The sequence below is a fragment of the Pteropus alecto genome, unplaced genomic scaffold (assembly GCF_000325575.1).
Source record: "Pteropus alecto unplaced genomic scaffold, ASM32557v1 scaffold50, whole genome shotgun sequence".
Classification (NCBI taxonomy): Eukaryota; Metazoa; Chordata; class Mammalia; order Chiroptera; family Pteropodidae; genus Pteropus; species Pteropus alecto.
The window spans coordinates 9985957-10002699 of NW_006431918.1; the positions used below are offsets into that span (position 1 = coordinate 9985957).

At 33.6% G+C, this 16743-nt stretch overlaps 1 protein-coding gene across 1 annotated transcript in view; it reads left to right on the top strand.

Annotated features, from left to right (window-relative positions):
* Positions 1 to 16743, top strand: part of PRMT9 (protein arginine methyltransferase 9) — a 22875-nt gene that overhangs the window by 1560 nt on the left and 4572 nt on the right. Inside the window, 8 exon segments of the mRNA XM_006906274.3 lie at positions 1174 to 1322; positions 2324 to 2560; positions 3057 to 3224; positions 5534 to 5636; positions 6595 to 6701; positions 12153 to 12345; positions 14082 to 14265; positions 16059 to 16741. Coding sequence (XP_006906336.1) covers positions 1174 to 1322; positions 2324 to 2560; positions 3057 to 3224; positions 5534 to 5636; positions 6595 to 6701; positions 12153 to 12345; positions 14082 to 14265; positions 16059 to 16741 — 1824 coding nt within the window.

Below are 16743 nucleotides of genomic sequence, written 5' to 3' on the forward strand. Positions count from 1 at the left end.
ATATTTCTTTGTGTGGGCTTTTACAAAAGATATCTCTTTAGTCTTACGTCCTACTATTTCCTCTACTCCCCATACTCACACTTCAGGCACAACCTGAATATAAAGTTGTATAATATGTACCTATTAATTCCCTGATTCATTTCATATAATTGTGCTTTTTCCCACTCACACCCTAGAATCTTCCTCCCCATTCTTGTCTCTCTAGTAAACTTAATCACAGTTCAGTTTCAGGTATCAATTCTTCTGTATAAAATATATGAAGATGATGTAAAATGAGATCATGATAAACCTGGAATGACTAAAGCCCTCTCTTTTTTCACTGTGTTGCAGTGTGGAGAATGTCTGGAGGGAGGTGTAATTGGAGTGAGGATGACTGTGGGAAGGCTATTGCTGTAGTCCAGCAAGTGATTAAAAGGTCCAGATTACGGTATAACCCTAGGGATGAAGAGGAGGTGACAGATTTAAAGATATTGAGAGAGAATTTGCTGGGTTTGCAACTAATTGTATTGGAGTTAAGGTAACATTATAAGGCAACTTCATTGCAGTTGGGTGGTACCTTGACCTTATATCCTGTGAGAGAGGGATATGATGAGTTCAGTTTAGAACATTTTGAATTTTTTCAAAATTGGTAAAATTCTGTGAGGCCTCTGTGAAGATAGGGACAGTATTTATGTTCTTATTTGTAATTCTTTGTGTACTGATTGTTCAAGAGATGGCTAAGGGTGCAATCCCTGATTGAGATGGCTGATAGGAAGTTTTATTCATGAGCCCGAGGTTCACAAGAGAGGATCTTGATTATAGATGTAGATGTAGCCATCCATCAACACATAAATGATAGTTAATGCATTGGAGATGAATGAGAAGAGGGCTGAGGTCAAACTCCTAAAACATAGGAAGTCCACAAAAAAGAGGTAGGTGGAGAATGTGAAATGGCAGCTAAAAATGGAGACAGATTAGAGAGCAGTCAAACTGTCTAATTCAGCATGTTATTGCCATGTATGTGGTAAAATTTAAACATTTGTGTATTTGTTTAGCAAACAATGCCTACTAAAGCTAAATAAAAATTAAGGTGATCATTTAATAATAGTGAAGTTTTATTCTCGGAAATTCAACCACTGCTGTATATTCTTTCGTAATTTTTATTATTGACTTACTGTTTTCTCTTTTGTAAAGGAAACTTTTCAATATACACTCTTCAGATGGGCTGAAGAGCTTGATGCTCTCAATAGAACACAAGACTTACTTGGTTGCTATGAGCAAGCCTTGGAGCTGTTTCCTGATGATGAAGTGATTTGCAATAGTATGGGGGAGCATCTCTTCAGGTGTGTAGTGATTTCATATTACTTGTTAAGAATTACTCTATCAGTCTAGATCAGGAATAAATTGTAAAGTAATTTGAATAGGGAAAATTTAATATAAAGAGTTATTAACAAGATCAGAGTAATGACGAATTGGTTAGTAAGATATAAAGAGAATTCAGAAGAATATAGGAATAGCAGATATAATATGTAATAACAGAATAGTTTTAATATTATATCCTATATAATAGCCATTGCCCCAACGGCTAGGACAGAGTATCAAGGACGAGTTCAGCTCCTTACTAGGCTGAGATCCAGGCCTTGTTGGAGAGAACATAACCGAGGTTCACAAGAGAGCAGAGAAATCACCGTGGTGCCATGCCAGGGCATTTGTAGATAATGTTCTCTGGAACTTAGTGGACATTTGCCATTGGAATTTCTGTCTGGTTTGATATTTTTTCTCTCTCTCTTTTGTTGGTGTCCTTAGAAACAATGGTTCTCTTTTTGCAATCATTTTTCATATCTGTAATATTTAAGTAAAATATATAATTATGATAACAAGTACAACTGGTATAAACTGGTCTGGCAGCAAATTCAGCTGACTCTTGGTGACCATTCAATTCAGTTGCTGTTAGAAAAGATATTCAGGCACACCAGAGAGGAGGCTACTAGCCATAGGCTTTAGCACTTTTTACAGAGCAAATGGTTTTTCGAAAGCACTAGTGTTCTGGTAGGTTGGTTAAATGGAGGATGACTTTGAGAGCTTCTGTTGTGCTATAGATAGTACAAAAGTAATTGCAGTCAAGTGTTTGTTAGTGTTCTGGAATGCATAAATATAGGGGTTCAGAAAGGAAAGAAGTGATCACGGATTGCAGTCCTCACTGAAAGCTTCCCAAAGGAGATGGCACTTGGGTTGCGTAGGATTTGAGGTGGTCTTGAGAGATTCTCAGGCCAGTTGAGTGGCATGAACAAAGGCATTGTAATTAATAGCACAGTCAAATATTTTGTTTGTCATTTTTTACTAGGATGGGCTTTAGAGACGAAGCAGCTGGGTATTTTCATAAAGCAGTGAAGCTAAACCCTGATTTCAGTGATGCAAAAGAGAATTTTTATCGTGTTGCAAACTGGTTGGTGGAACGCTGGCACTTTATCATGCTTAATGACACCAAAAGGAATACGATTTACAATGCAGCAATCCAAAAGGCAGTTTGTTTGGGATCCAAAAGTGTTTTGGACATTGGAGCAGGAACTGGAATACTGAGGTTTGAGTACTTGTGTTTTAATCGATATACATGTATGCTAATGTAAATTAAAAATTTTACCAAATATAGCATATTTAACTCATTTTAAAATAGTTTTTCATAAACTTATTAAGATTATTCATGCTATTGTATTTTTTACTATAACTTGCTTTATCAAAAACTGGACATAACTACTAAGAAAAATTTGGGGCTGTTGTTGAAATTTCGCATTAAATTTTAATAGAATTTTTTATATTAATATTCTGGTTGACTCTAGATGTTTAATTCCATTAGTGTTCTTCATGCCAGTTGTGTCTTTGTAATAAAGTGGATGTCATGATTTATTGTATGATTTGTTTCTTAACAAGAACATTAGTTCATTTTTAACATGGAATGAATAATGGTTGTCTTAAATAATTAAAGGGAAACCCCATGTTTAAGTATCATAATTCCACCAAAATTTGAAAAAAAACACAGTGGATTACTTTTTCTTGATGGAGCATTTTTCCCTTTATAGCATGTTTGCTAAAAAAGCTGGAGCTCATTCAGTGTATGCCTGCGAGTTGTCCAAGACCATGTATGAACTTGCCTGTGATGTAGTGGCAGCAAACCAGATGGAAGCAGGGATCAAACTTTTACATATGAAGTCGCTTGACGTAGAAATTCCAAAACACATTCCTGAAAGGTATTATAAAGTAAACCAATTTTAGTGTTTTTAATCCACTATTTTATTTTTTAAAAATTAAGATATTTAACATTTCTAGCTTCTAGTCCAAACAAAAATGTTAAAACTCTTATATTGTAAAGATATGGATATAGGATAGTTTAGCATAAGATGGATTTTCATGAAGTCATATTTTTGATAAAAAGTATTTAAAGACCTAGAGAAAAATTTGTGGCCAGGAACTTAATAAAGAAACTTGACCTTTAGCAAATCACTTTACTTTTGTTAATTCTAGAGTTCTAGTTGTAAAAATGGGTAATATGTCCTATGTGGTCAATAACTATTTAAAAACTGTTCTTAAAAATAATGCATGAGTGGATCAGGTTTGATAGACTTATCATATTTTGAGTTAATATCCTTGGCTAAAATCAAAGCTTTAGAAGTCAGCTGTCAATGGCTTAGGCCCTTTAAATGCTTTACATATTATCTCATAAGTCTTGGTTTTTGAGTATGTTATCTCACTTTAATCCATACCACACGGGTGATGGAATTTTAGAGCTAGAAGGGATTTAAAATCATCTAGTTCAACACTCATTTTAGAGAGTTTTTTCTGTGTAGCACTTGCTTTACTACCTCTCCTGAGTAGTCTATCTTCTCATCTTATTTAAATTCAGTTTATATTGAAACAGGGCTTTTTATACTTTGTTGTCATTTGGATTATGATTTTTAAAAGTCGTCTTATGTATATACCTAATAATATTTACATGATACTTACGCTTCTCTGTAGTCTCTACATTTGTTCTCATAAAATAGAACGAAGTCTTTAGATTGTTGAAGCAGATAATTGTACTCATTTTATAGAAATTAACAGTTCCTGAATTGTTTTACTTTGCTCAGACAGCTGTAACAAAATACTGTAGGCGAGGTGGCTTAAACAACAGACATTTATTTTCTCGGTTTTGGAGGGTAGAAGTTCATGATCAAGGGTGCCAGCAAGTTTAGTTTCTAGTGAGAGTTCTGTTCCTAGCTTGCAGATGGCTGCCTTCCTGCTGTGTCCTCACATGGCCTTTCCTCTGTACATATGAAAAAGAGAGAGGTCACCAGTATCTCTTCCACTTTTATAATGACATCAGTTCTATGAGGTTATAACCGCCCTTATGATAGCATTTAACCTTAATTACCTCCTAAAGACCCTCTCCGAATACAGTCACATTGGGGGTTAGGACTTCAACATGAATTTTGATGGTTCACAGTCAGTCCATGCCATGACTCAAAGTTACCTTAATTTAATTACATTTTTCTCACAAATAGTGTTGTAGAAGGATCTACTGGCTTTCACTGAGGAGATATGGATTCTAATAAGGACTTCATTATTTATTTTGACCTTGAGCTAATCTAAAGATTGGACTAGATGATTTGAGATACCTTCCACATTCTATATGTATAGAGTCATAAATATTGAAAGTGTGTGTGTGTGTGTGTGTGTGTGTATTGGGTTAGGTGTATGTGGGGAATACCAAAGTTTTTGTTCTCAAGGTACCTACAAATTAGATAGGAAGATCTGGAATAATCATGAAATGTTTTTTGTTTGTTTGTTTGTTTTTTTATCTTCTAACTGTACAAAGAAATGATGCCAGCAGGAAGTGCTAAAGAAGTTCAGAGGAGGAAGTAATTATTTTAGTATGTCTTTGAGTGAAATTTTCTAGAAAGAAAGAATGGACAGAAAATTAGAGCTCTGTGGACTAGACTTTAGTGAAAACTCACATGTAGTGGAAAAGCAAGAGAAGTAACAAGAGAGGCACAATCGATGCATAAGATTAGTAAACATGGATAATGAAGGTAGAAAAGGATTTTAAGAGGCAGGGCTTCTCACCCACATTAAATGTTATTTGTACATCAAGAAAAATGAAAATTGAGAAAGATTTTATTTTGATAAGTAGAGAAGTCACTGATGATAGTATTTTTATAGAGTATTGGGATAGAAGTCCAATTACTCCTTACTAAGGAGGGAGACTGGTCAAAGTAATGGGTTTGAACCACTCTTAAGGATTAAAGCAGGAATCATGAGTAGGCAGCAGAGTTAAGTGAAGGTTGTGCCCCGCCCCCCACACACACCCACCCCACCCAGTGGAGAACAGAGGAGCTGGAGGAACATTAGAGTCAAGTTCCTCAAGATTCAAGAGTAGATATTAAAAATGAAATGTATTAGAAAATTTTTACATATGAACTGTTTCTATAACATACTCTTCCTTTCTCCTCTCAGCTTTGACATCTTTATATAAATAGCATGATATTTTACTTACATATGTCTTTAAAAAATCATTCTATAGAGTATCCCTAGTTGTAACAGAAACTGTCGATGCAGGTTTATTTGGAGAAGGAATTGTGGAAAGTTTGATTCATGCATGGGAGCATTTACTTTTACAGCCAAAGGTAAGCTTAATACTTAAGTTAGATTAAGAATTCATTATTTTAACAGATATTTATTGACTCCCTAGCATATTTGCAGAGCAGTATGAAATACAGCCCATTTTCAAGGCACATACTGTGTAGTTGGAAAGAAATCTGCGCAAAAAAAAATTTAATAACATAATGCAATGTATACTTGTGTGCTCAAATGGGGTATATAGGCAGAAAATACTCCAGAAAGGAATTCATTATTGCATTGTGAAGGAACTGACTGTTGATTGAATAGAGTTGAAAAATGGAAGTACTTTGTCTTAAAGCCCCCATGGCAAATTATCAAAAGGGACTCTAGTGATAGCTGGCTTGGTGTGGTTTTAAGGTACTAGTTGACTCCAGGGTACTGATTGGACATGACTACCTTTTATAATCACCAAATTATATTTTTCATTGAAATGATCTAAGTGCCCAAAAGTTGTAGATTTGGTTTATGTAATACGTATTATGAATGAAAAGATTTTAACATGTTGTAAGAATTCAGTACTTATACAAAAATGATTTAGATTTAAAACAACTAATTAAAGGGCGAAAAAAAGAGCAGTTTGTTTTACAAGTAGATAAAGATGATTTTGGCTTCCCAGTTAAAGTCATACCCAATAGTCATTTGCTATATGTAAACTTACAGACTTATAACTATCCCCTTTCACTTCCTCCCTTCCTGTTTGTACTGTTAAAACCACATATATATAAGGTTATGTGTGTATATATGTGTGCATAAATATACAAACACACATTATATATACATATGTACAGTACGTGTATACCTATGTGTAGCAATGAAAATAAACTTTTTAAAGGGCAAAAACCCTAAACCTGCTTATCCTCGCCTATTGTTTAAGTTTTTGTTCTTATTAATTTTCATCATTTGTCATCACACATATTTTTGCATACATGTAACTGAATGTAGTTTTTATTGTTATATTTTTAGACCGGAGGTGAAAATGGTAATTGTGAAAAGTTTGGGAAAGTTATACCAGCAAGTGCTGTTATCTTTGGGATGGCAGTAGAATGTGCACAAATAAGGAGACATCATAGGTAAGTGATTATTTACATAGTAAATATTTAAAAATAACAATTTTAAGGACTAGGCTGTACTTTAAAGGTTATTTAATGAATATTTATTCAGATGAGAATTTGTAGTTTTCTGACCTTGAAATTCATGATGTTTATTCCAGCCTTAATTATCTTTTTTCCTTTTTTAAAATTTTCTTTAAAAATAGGACTCTAAGGTTAAAACCAGCTTTCAGTTTTCTAGTGGAAAATTAATTGTGATAAAATTTAGTGTCCTTTTGATGTGTGATAGATTCATGTAGAAATATGTTAAGTTCAGATTGATTTTATATGAAAGTAAAATAAAAGTTTACAATATGAAAATCATTTCAGTTTTAATTTATTTTTCATTTCCTTCTTAATAACTTTATTGCTATTATAATGTTTTGTGGTTGAGTGGGATGAAATTTTAGAATCTTTCTACCCTTGAGATTCTGAGATTTACTTACCAATTATAATACAGGTAAAAATGTTTTTAGTTTTAGAAGTTTCTTGGTTACATTTTTTTCTTTGAAAATTAATGGGCTTTTTTTGGCTAAAACATTGATTCATATTTTGTTAAGACTTTTAAAGAAGTCCTGCTTGCAGTAACTTATTAGTGGTAAATGTAACAAATATCTTAGGAAATACTAATGAGTAAAAGAATGAAATAAAAATCATCCTGATAATTGCTGTAGGTAAATACTGTTCATCTTTATTGTATATTTTTCCTTACACTTTTCTATGTATATTACATGGTGATAAGTAAAAATATTTATTGATCGTTAGGGCACAGGGCACCAACCAAAGGGACAGACTGGTTTAACAAGAGCGTACTGGTTGAGTGTCAGCTTTGTGTAAGTAAGTGTGTTGTATGTGAATTTGTGTTTCAGAAGTGGTAATAGATATATTTTACCTTTTGTTAATAGATTTGCTTCATGATTTTTAAAAATCAGTTTCCTAGTGTAGTTTTCAGAGTTTAGAATTTTTAGGTTGCTTCCATTTTTTCTGTTTGTAAGAACAAGGGTAAATATCTTTGTATTTATGTCCTTGTGGACTTTATTTATTATTTTCTCAAGATAACTTTCTTAATAAAGAACTACTGCGTTGAAAGGTATGAACATTATTCAGACTATATAGAAACATTGCTCAATTGCCCACCAGAAAAGATAGGTTGTGTTTTGCTGAGATTTCTAGCTATAACATATTTCTAGACTCCTTGCCCTCATTATGTTTTCTCTTTATATTTTATAGAAAAAAATTGTTTGCCTAGCAAAATAGAAATTAAATGATTGGTGTCTACCATTTTAAAAAAGAATTCCTTCATCACTGACTTATTTATATTACAAATGAGTGTCTTGACTATGCAACAGAAGCACTAGAGGAACTTAGGTAAAAATAAAAATGCCATACATTTTGTTTGAGTAGGTCTGGGTGAGCGAGGCCTAATATCTGTTTTTCACAAAGCTCAGCAGTGTGGGTTGAGGACTGTAAAGAAAAGTTCTGAAAGAAATGTAAATGAATGTTGCTGTTTTATCTGGTAGAAACATTTATAAACTATTATTATAAAAATTACTGTTTGGAACCTAATCAGTTGAATCTTATGCTCATCTGAATAAGTACATATTTTAAGAATAGCCAAGAAAACTATTTTAACTTACTTTATTAGTTAAAAAACTAGAAATAAAGAACAGTAATGTATTGATGTAGAAATAGAAAAATAAATCAGTGGAACACAGTAAGAAATCTTAATATAAACCTTTGATGAATTTATAAGGATTTAGTATCTGATACAGGTTTGGTGTTTTAGATAGTGGAGAAAGGATAAATTATTCAGCAAATAGAGATAGTGTGCTTCATTTGGGGAAAAATGTTAGATCCTTTTAATTCCAGATGAATCAAATATCTAAGTGTAAAAAATCCATTAACTGATGAAGGCTTTCTAAAGTAAAGCACAGGGTTTCTAGAAGCAATAAAAGATTGACAAATTTGACCATATTAAAAAAAAAAATGAAAAAAAAATTCACTATTTTACATCATTGGTGAAAGATAAAGTTAAAAGGCAAGTCACAGATGAGATAAAAATTGCGACTTTTAAAGCATAAATATAATTGTCTATTTAACAGAGAAATGAAAATTAATAGGATAGCATTTTTAACTGTTTATGTTTACAAACTAAAAATGATCGATCCTATACTGTTTTCTTGTAGGTGGTGCCACATTGTAATAGCTCAGTTTAGTATTATCTAACAAAACCAAAGATGTGTATAGTCCTTGACCTAGCATTTCCACTTCTGATAATCTGTCTCGATAAATACTCATATATGTGTGCAGTGATATGTATGTAAGGATGCTTACCGTAATAGTGTAGTTGGAAAAATCAAAACAAAAATCTATCTGAATGTTTATTAATAAGAAAATGTTTCAATAAATTTTAGTAAAACATTCACCCAATGCAATACCTCAGAAATGTCAAAAAGAATTAGTTAAGGTACATGTACCAACATAGAAATTCATGACGTACTATTAGGGAAAAACAAGGTGTAATCCTAGGAGCATTGAGCATACATAGTACTCAAATCTTGGTTTCTGGGTACCATTCCTCACTGCAAGATACTTTGATAACTTAGAGAAATGACTGCTTCCAGGACTGGGGCAGGGCAGATTCAGGATGACTCTGGAACATCTTAGGTCAAAAAAAAATGATAAGGGTGTTAAAGAACACAGGGATATGCTTGGAAGTATCTCCCACTGGCCAAATCTGGGACAGTTTAAGGACTAAAATATGTAAGGGCAGTTGTGAATTAAAACCCATTGCCTAAAATGAGAATCCATGAATCTCTACTTATAATAAATAGATTAATACATTATTGAGAAAAACTCATACAGTAGAATGCTAATTCAAAATGTAGAACAAATGATACAGAATTACTATTTGCAATCCTTGTGGAAAGATGCAAGCAAGAATTACGAATGGATACTAAATCAAAGGGAGAAACTTGATGAGGATCATGTATTAATATAGTTTCAAAATATCTTACTGCAATTAATACAAATTACTTATTACAAAAAGAAAAATGTTAAAATATACAGGGAAGAATACAAAACATCTTGACAAAGTGATCAGGATTGATATCACCAATAAGATTCCTCCAAATTTGATACTTTGAGGATACATCACTTGGGAAGTATTACGTCCAAAATGTATAACCTGTCTATAATTGTGAGGAAGCCTCAGACAAACCCAGATTGGGGCCAGTCTATTAAATAACTGGCCCTCCTTCTTCAAAAATGTTAATGTTATTAGAGACAAAGTAAGGATGAGGAACTGTTTCAGGTTAAAGAAGATTGAAGATACAGGACAGCTAAATTGAAATCATGATCCTGTATCAGAGAGAAAAAACTATACAGGACATTTTTGATTTATAGATCATTTGACAAATGTGGAATATGGACTGAAGATTAGGTAATAAAGAATTTGATAACTGAATTGTGATTAAGAAAATATCCCCATTCATAATAATGATACACTGATGTATCTATTAAGAAATAAATGAGCATGATGAATGTAACCTACTCACAAATGATTCAGAAGAAAGAATATATATGGAGAGGAGAGAATATGATAAAGCAAATGTGGCAGAATATTAAAAAATTTTGAGTCTGGTTAAAGGATGTGGGAGTTCTTTAGACTATCCAGGAAGTTTTCTATAAATGTGAAATTTTCAAAATAAAGAGTTAAGAGTACAGAAAAAAACATGTATAATATTTCTGAGCAATATAATACATATTATTACATAAATATAAAGAAAAAAGATATGAAAGGATACACATCAAACTTAACAGTGAAAAAATAGGGACAAAGGAGTACTATGAAGATAGACTTACACTTTTTTTTACTATACTGTTTACTGTTTGAAAAAAATAACTATATTCATGTATTTTATAGGACATTAAAAGAAACTTTTTGTCACATTCTTTTTGCTTATATATATTTGTCACATCCTTTTGCTTCTATAACTTATGACTTTTAATTAAGAGTTATTAAGATCAAGAATACCATTTGATAATTTGAGAGTATAATAAAATTTCTAGAAGAAGGTCGTTTGAACTTGAAACCCTATACAGGTAGATAGACTAATAAATGAATATCTGAGATAAGATGAGGTTGGAGTATTCCTTTCACAAAATGGTGTTGCTAATTCCATTTGATAATTTATCTTTTGAGAATATAATAAAATTATTTCTAGAAGTAGACTGAACTTCTGAAACTCTATAAAGGCAGATGGACTAATAAATGAATGTCTCTGACATAAGATGAGGTTGGAGTATTTCCTCTTACAAAGTGGTGTTGCTAAAATGTTCATGATTTTTTTTAGTGTAAATTATTGACATCAAACATTATAGCGAGTACATAGATCATAAATTTATGATTTGATGAACTTTCATGAAGTTGATAGACTTGTGTATTGCTCAAAGCAAGGTTCAGAACATTACCACACACCAGAAACTTCTGCTATTTACCCGTACTCTACCCCGCAAGAGTAGCCACTATCCTGACTTCTAACACCATAGATCATTTTGCTGGTTTTGAATTTCATACAAATGGAATCATACTTTTTTTTTTTTTGTGCCTGGCTTTTTTCGTCCAACACATTCACATTTTTATGTGTAGTTTGTTCATTCTCATTGCTGTATAGTATGCAATTCTATGAACATACCACAATACATTTGTTCACTTTGCTGTCTAGGGACATTTAGGTAAAATCCAGTTTTTTGGCATTGGAAATAGTAGAGCGATAGACATTCTTGAACATGCCTTTTGTGATGGTCTGTGTGTACTTTGTGGGCCATATTCCTGGAAATGGAAATGTCAAACACCTGAAACAGATCATGTTCAGCCTGAGTGATGAAGCCCACCCAAGGGTCTTACTAATTGTATATTCCTACCAATAGCGTGTTGTCTGTAATCGTACCAACACTTGGTATCGACTGTGTATTTTCCTCATTCTGGTTCATTTCCCTGATGACTAATGAATCCGAGCAACATTCATATGCTTATTGGCCATTTGGATGTGCTCTTTTGTGAAATGTCTAAGTCTTTTGCCCATTTTTGTTTTTGTTCTTTTTAATTTGCAGGAATTTAAAAATATATTTTGGTTAGGAGGCTTTTGTTGAATTGATGTATTATAAATCTCTTTTACTCATTGGCTTGCCATTTTACCTTCTTACTGGATATCTTTTGATGAGCATATGTTCTTAATTTTAATGTAGACCTATTTATCATTTGTTTTCCTTAATAAATAGTGAGTGTGTATGTAATTGTGTTTAATAAACCTTTGTCCATAAAGTTTTATTTAATTTTTATCTTTATTTTTGCTGGATTCAATGCGCTACATGATTCTAAAAACAAAAAAAATCTTTCTCCCTTCCCCCCCTTATTTCCCGTCTCACCAGGGTGGGTGTTAAGGACATTGCTGGGATCTGTTTGCCAACAAATGTGAAATTTCAGAGTCCAGCTTATTCTTCTGTAGATAATGAAGAAACAATTGAACCTTATACAACTGAAAAGATGAGTCGAGTTCCTGGAGGATATTTGGCTTTGACAGAGTGTTTTGAAATTATGACAGTAGATTTCAACAATCTTGAGGTAAAAAAAAAAAGTTCAATTACTATTTTTAAGCATTAAACTTCATCTGTTGTTTAAAAGAATTAATACATAGGACAGTCGTATGAGTTTGCATGGAATTCCACTTACTATGTAAGGAAAATAATTAAACAGTAACCAGAATTCCCTCCTGAAATTATTTACTTTAAATACAGAGAAAAATATTTCTAGGATTTGTTGAGAATGAGTAAAGTGTCAGCCAGATACTTTCACATGTGTTCTTAGGTTGCTCAGACAACAATGTTGCAATACAGTTTTAATTATCCTTGTGCTATACAGCACGGATCCCCAGCCCCTAGTCCTGGGACAGCTACTGGTCTGTGGCCTGTTAGGCCACACAGCGGGTGGTGAGTGGCAGGCCAGCTAGCGAAGCTTCATCTGTATTTGCAGCTGCTCCCCAGTGCTAGCATCACTGCCTCAGCTCCATCTCAGATCATCAGGCATCAGATTCTCATAGGAGCGCCGGTCCCTGGTGCCAAAAAGGTTGGGGACCGCTGCTGTACAGATGAAGGAACTGTTAGTTACATTAATTTCCCGCTTATAATGCAACATGTGAGTGCAGAGGCAGGAGTTCTAATCAAGATGTTTCTGGCTTTTCTGAGTCATGCTGCTGTTTCAAATTAACAGCATTCCTTAAAATGAACAGTAATTGTATTGTATGACTATTAGGGTGACCAACCATCTCGGTTTGCCCGGGACTGAGCTGTTCCCGAGACGTGGGACTTTCAATTTTGAAACTGGGACAGTATTGGGAAAATCAGGTCAAATTGGTCACCTAGTCCATGTGTGTGTTGCCAGCGGGTGGGAGGATGTGCTGTACAAAGAAAGTGCTCAAAGAAATCGAAGTTAAGAGAATCCTCTGAAGATCTTTAAAGGGTTAAATGTTCAAGTACATAAGTTTTTTAGATGAAAACTGCTTGGAGATAGAAGACTTTGGGAGAGTCATTTTAGTCTAAGATTTTTATAATTTAATAAAAGTTTTCTCCTATTAATTGTTACTAGATTTTTCTTGAGGTGGTCTGGAGCTAAATGCGCATTTTGGCATTGCTTCCTAAGGCTGAGCTTCAAGAGCATTTCTTTTCTAATAGAACATTCCAGTAAAGAACAGCATTACAGCTGTTAACTACCCCAAAGCTATCCTTTAGTTTAAGATTTCTTATTTTAATTTTTCCTTGCCACAATTTAAAAATAAAAACACCTTTAATATTAAGGCTTTAATTTTGAAAGCGTTGCTTGCCTATTTAACACTTTCAAGTAATACAGAAGTATAGAAGGGAAAAAGAAAAAGTGCATTTCTTCACTTTTTGAATTTAAGCCCTTCTTTCTCAAGATTAACAGTTGGAAGTGCATCTCTTCAAACTTGCGTTTCTATTCTACACACACAAACACACTTTTTACAAAACAAGACAGTCTATTGCTTTTCCATTCACTGCTCTTATTCAACAATATATCATAAACTTCTTTCTACATCAGTAATATGTTTATGCCTCATTGTTTTTAATAGTTGTATGATGTTCCACTGTGATAGAGTTTCCCATTCAATGTGCCTTAAATGGTTGTAGGGGTACCAAGATTTTGATCCCTTAAGGGCACTGGCAGGAATGAGAACTTACAAAAATAGAAAGTGATGTGATATTGGGCTGTGTATATATTAAATATATAAATTTAATTTTATATTTCTTTTACATTTTAATTCCTTTTGCATTTTTTTTTGTCAGGAATTAAAAGGTCTTGCAACCAAAAAGCCTGGTAAAATTGGTGTCCCAGTTATTAAAGAAGGCCTACTAGATGCTATTGTGGTTTGGTTTGTACTCCAGCTTGATGACGAACACAGTTTATCCACAAGTCCTAGTGAGGAAACATGTTGGGAACAGGCTGTCTACCCCGTGCATGACCTAGCAGGTATTATATTGTCTAATTTTTTTGTTTGTTTTTTTAAACTTATTGCTTTAATCCTCTAAGCATTTGAGTCAGTGTCAGAAAAATTATTTCAAATACGAAGTTTTCAGTCAAGGAAGATTGTTTAATCTTTTGAGAATTTTCCTTTTTAAAAGTAACTTTAATCAATATCATATATGTAGTTGAGAAGAGAAACTAAAACACAACTCTGCTGCATACCACTCACAAAGATCTATCATTAAATTATTTCTTCTGCTCTGATTAGTTACCAGTACATAAGAGAAATGCCAGTCCATTTTTTATGGCACACAGTGCCATAAAAAGCATTACTTTTAGTGCAAGACTCCTTACAGCTTACAGAATCTGATGGCATCTGTGGGGCCCTGGGTCATAGAGATACACATACTCATGTAAGTACAAAGTTTTTCAGTTTTAGAGCGTACCTGAATCCATGGACTTCTCTAGGAAAGTTCTATATTAAAGATATTTTTGGTATAGAAATTTTTTTTACCAACAACTTGTTTTCAGTACATTTCACAGCAGTTATATTACATAGAAAAACTCTACCTTTTTAAAAGTGGCTATTTGTTTCTCCTCTGATGGATCTAATTTGGCAAGATCATTAAGTCGTGGAATCAGTATTGTGGCTAGTATGGTGTTGTTGGAGTCAGTCAGGTAAGGTAGATTTGGGTTCAGATCTCAGCTCTTCTGCTTACTGACTCCCTGGCTGGCCTTGCTGGTTATTTCTTAGAGCTTTTGTACTTGCTATATAAAAATGGGATGATTCTACCTACCTTGCAAGACTGTTGTAGGGATCATTAGAGATAATGAATGTAGAATGCCTACCATAGTGACTGGCACTTAATAAGTAACGTTTTCTATTTGTATTTGTGTATCCTAAAACTTTTATAGTAACTTATTCAGATGAGCTTTAAAAAAAAAAAAAATCATTCTTAGAGAAAGGACATTTTAAATGTTTAAACATAGAATAACACCTTGTATTTTCAACTGGCTCTAGGGCTGATAAAGAATTGTGATTGTACATTTACATCTTAAAGTTTACCAAGTGTGCAGGGTCAGGGCTGGTTAGTACCTGGATGGGAGACCACCTCAGAATACCAGGTGCTGTAGGCGTTAAAAAAAAAAATTAAAGTTTACCAAATGTGAAAGCTAATAGAAAAGAGCATGATATAGTCTATTCTCTGACTTAGTTTTTCCTTATATTTTCAAATTTATAAAATTACAAGACTGTCAGAGATATTACCGATAAGGTTCTATTGAATGCTGCTTTGTTCTTTTGGAAATTTCTGTTGAAGAATGTCCCTTTAAGTTTAAGTGAAGTTTGGTGTTGAACCCTGAATTTTATTTATCTTTGTTATTTTTGGCTTCATTACCAAAGAAGATTGAGAGTTCCCTGTTGCCCTTTCCCCAACCTCCAATTTTGAGGTCTCAGTGATACTCAATGATTGTAGTAAAAGCACTAAATACTGATAATTAGGGTTCAGTAATGGAGCTCTTGAACCTATTAGACTATGAGTTAATTAAATCTTTAAACTTGTTTTTCCTACGTAAAAACTGGAGGGATTTTCCTAGGTTTTTGTTTTTTGTTTTTTGTTTTTTTGTAGGAAATGATTAATTCACTTAATTCTAATAAACCAATAAACATAGTCTTTCCTGTAGTGATTTAAAAAAATGGGGTGGTGGAATGGGAGGACAGATGTGTTTATGTGATGATCATCAGGCTTATAAATACTCATATTCATCAATTATAACTTTTTTTCTTCTGTTTTATGAAGACTACTGGATAAAGCCTGGGGATCATGTGATGATGGAAGTATCTTGTCAAGATTGTTACTTAAGAATCCAGGGTGTCAGTGTCTTCAGTTCAGAACATAAAATGGATGTTGGGAAAAGTTTTGCCAAGAATAAAGACTTGCTGTCATTAGGAAATGAGGCTGAACTCTGTAGTGCCCTGGCTAACCTTCAGACCAGTAAACCAGATGCTATGGAGCAGACATGTGTATTGGAATCCACAGAAATTGCTTTGCTTAATAACATACCGTATCATGAAGGCTTTAAAATGGCAATGAGGAAAGTGTTGTCTTCACTGACTCCAGAGAAACCATGTCAGGCCATGGAGACTCACTGTCAGGATAGTGACATGAGCTGTGAAAGTGGACAGAATAATTCTGAACAGAGTGCCTCTGAGCCTTTCTACGTGTTAGACGTGTCTGAAGGCTTCTCTCTTCTGCCTATAATTGCCGGCACACTTGGGCAGGTTAAACCTTACAGTTCTGTGGAGAAAGACCAGCACCGTATCACACTGGACCTCATATCTGAAGCCAATCACTTTCCTAAAGAAACACTTGAGTTTTGGTTGAGACATGTAGAAGACGAATCTGCTGTGCTGCAAAGGCCTAAATCAGACAAGTTGTGGAGTATAATTATATTGGATGTCATTGAGCCATCTGGGCTCATTCA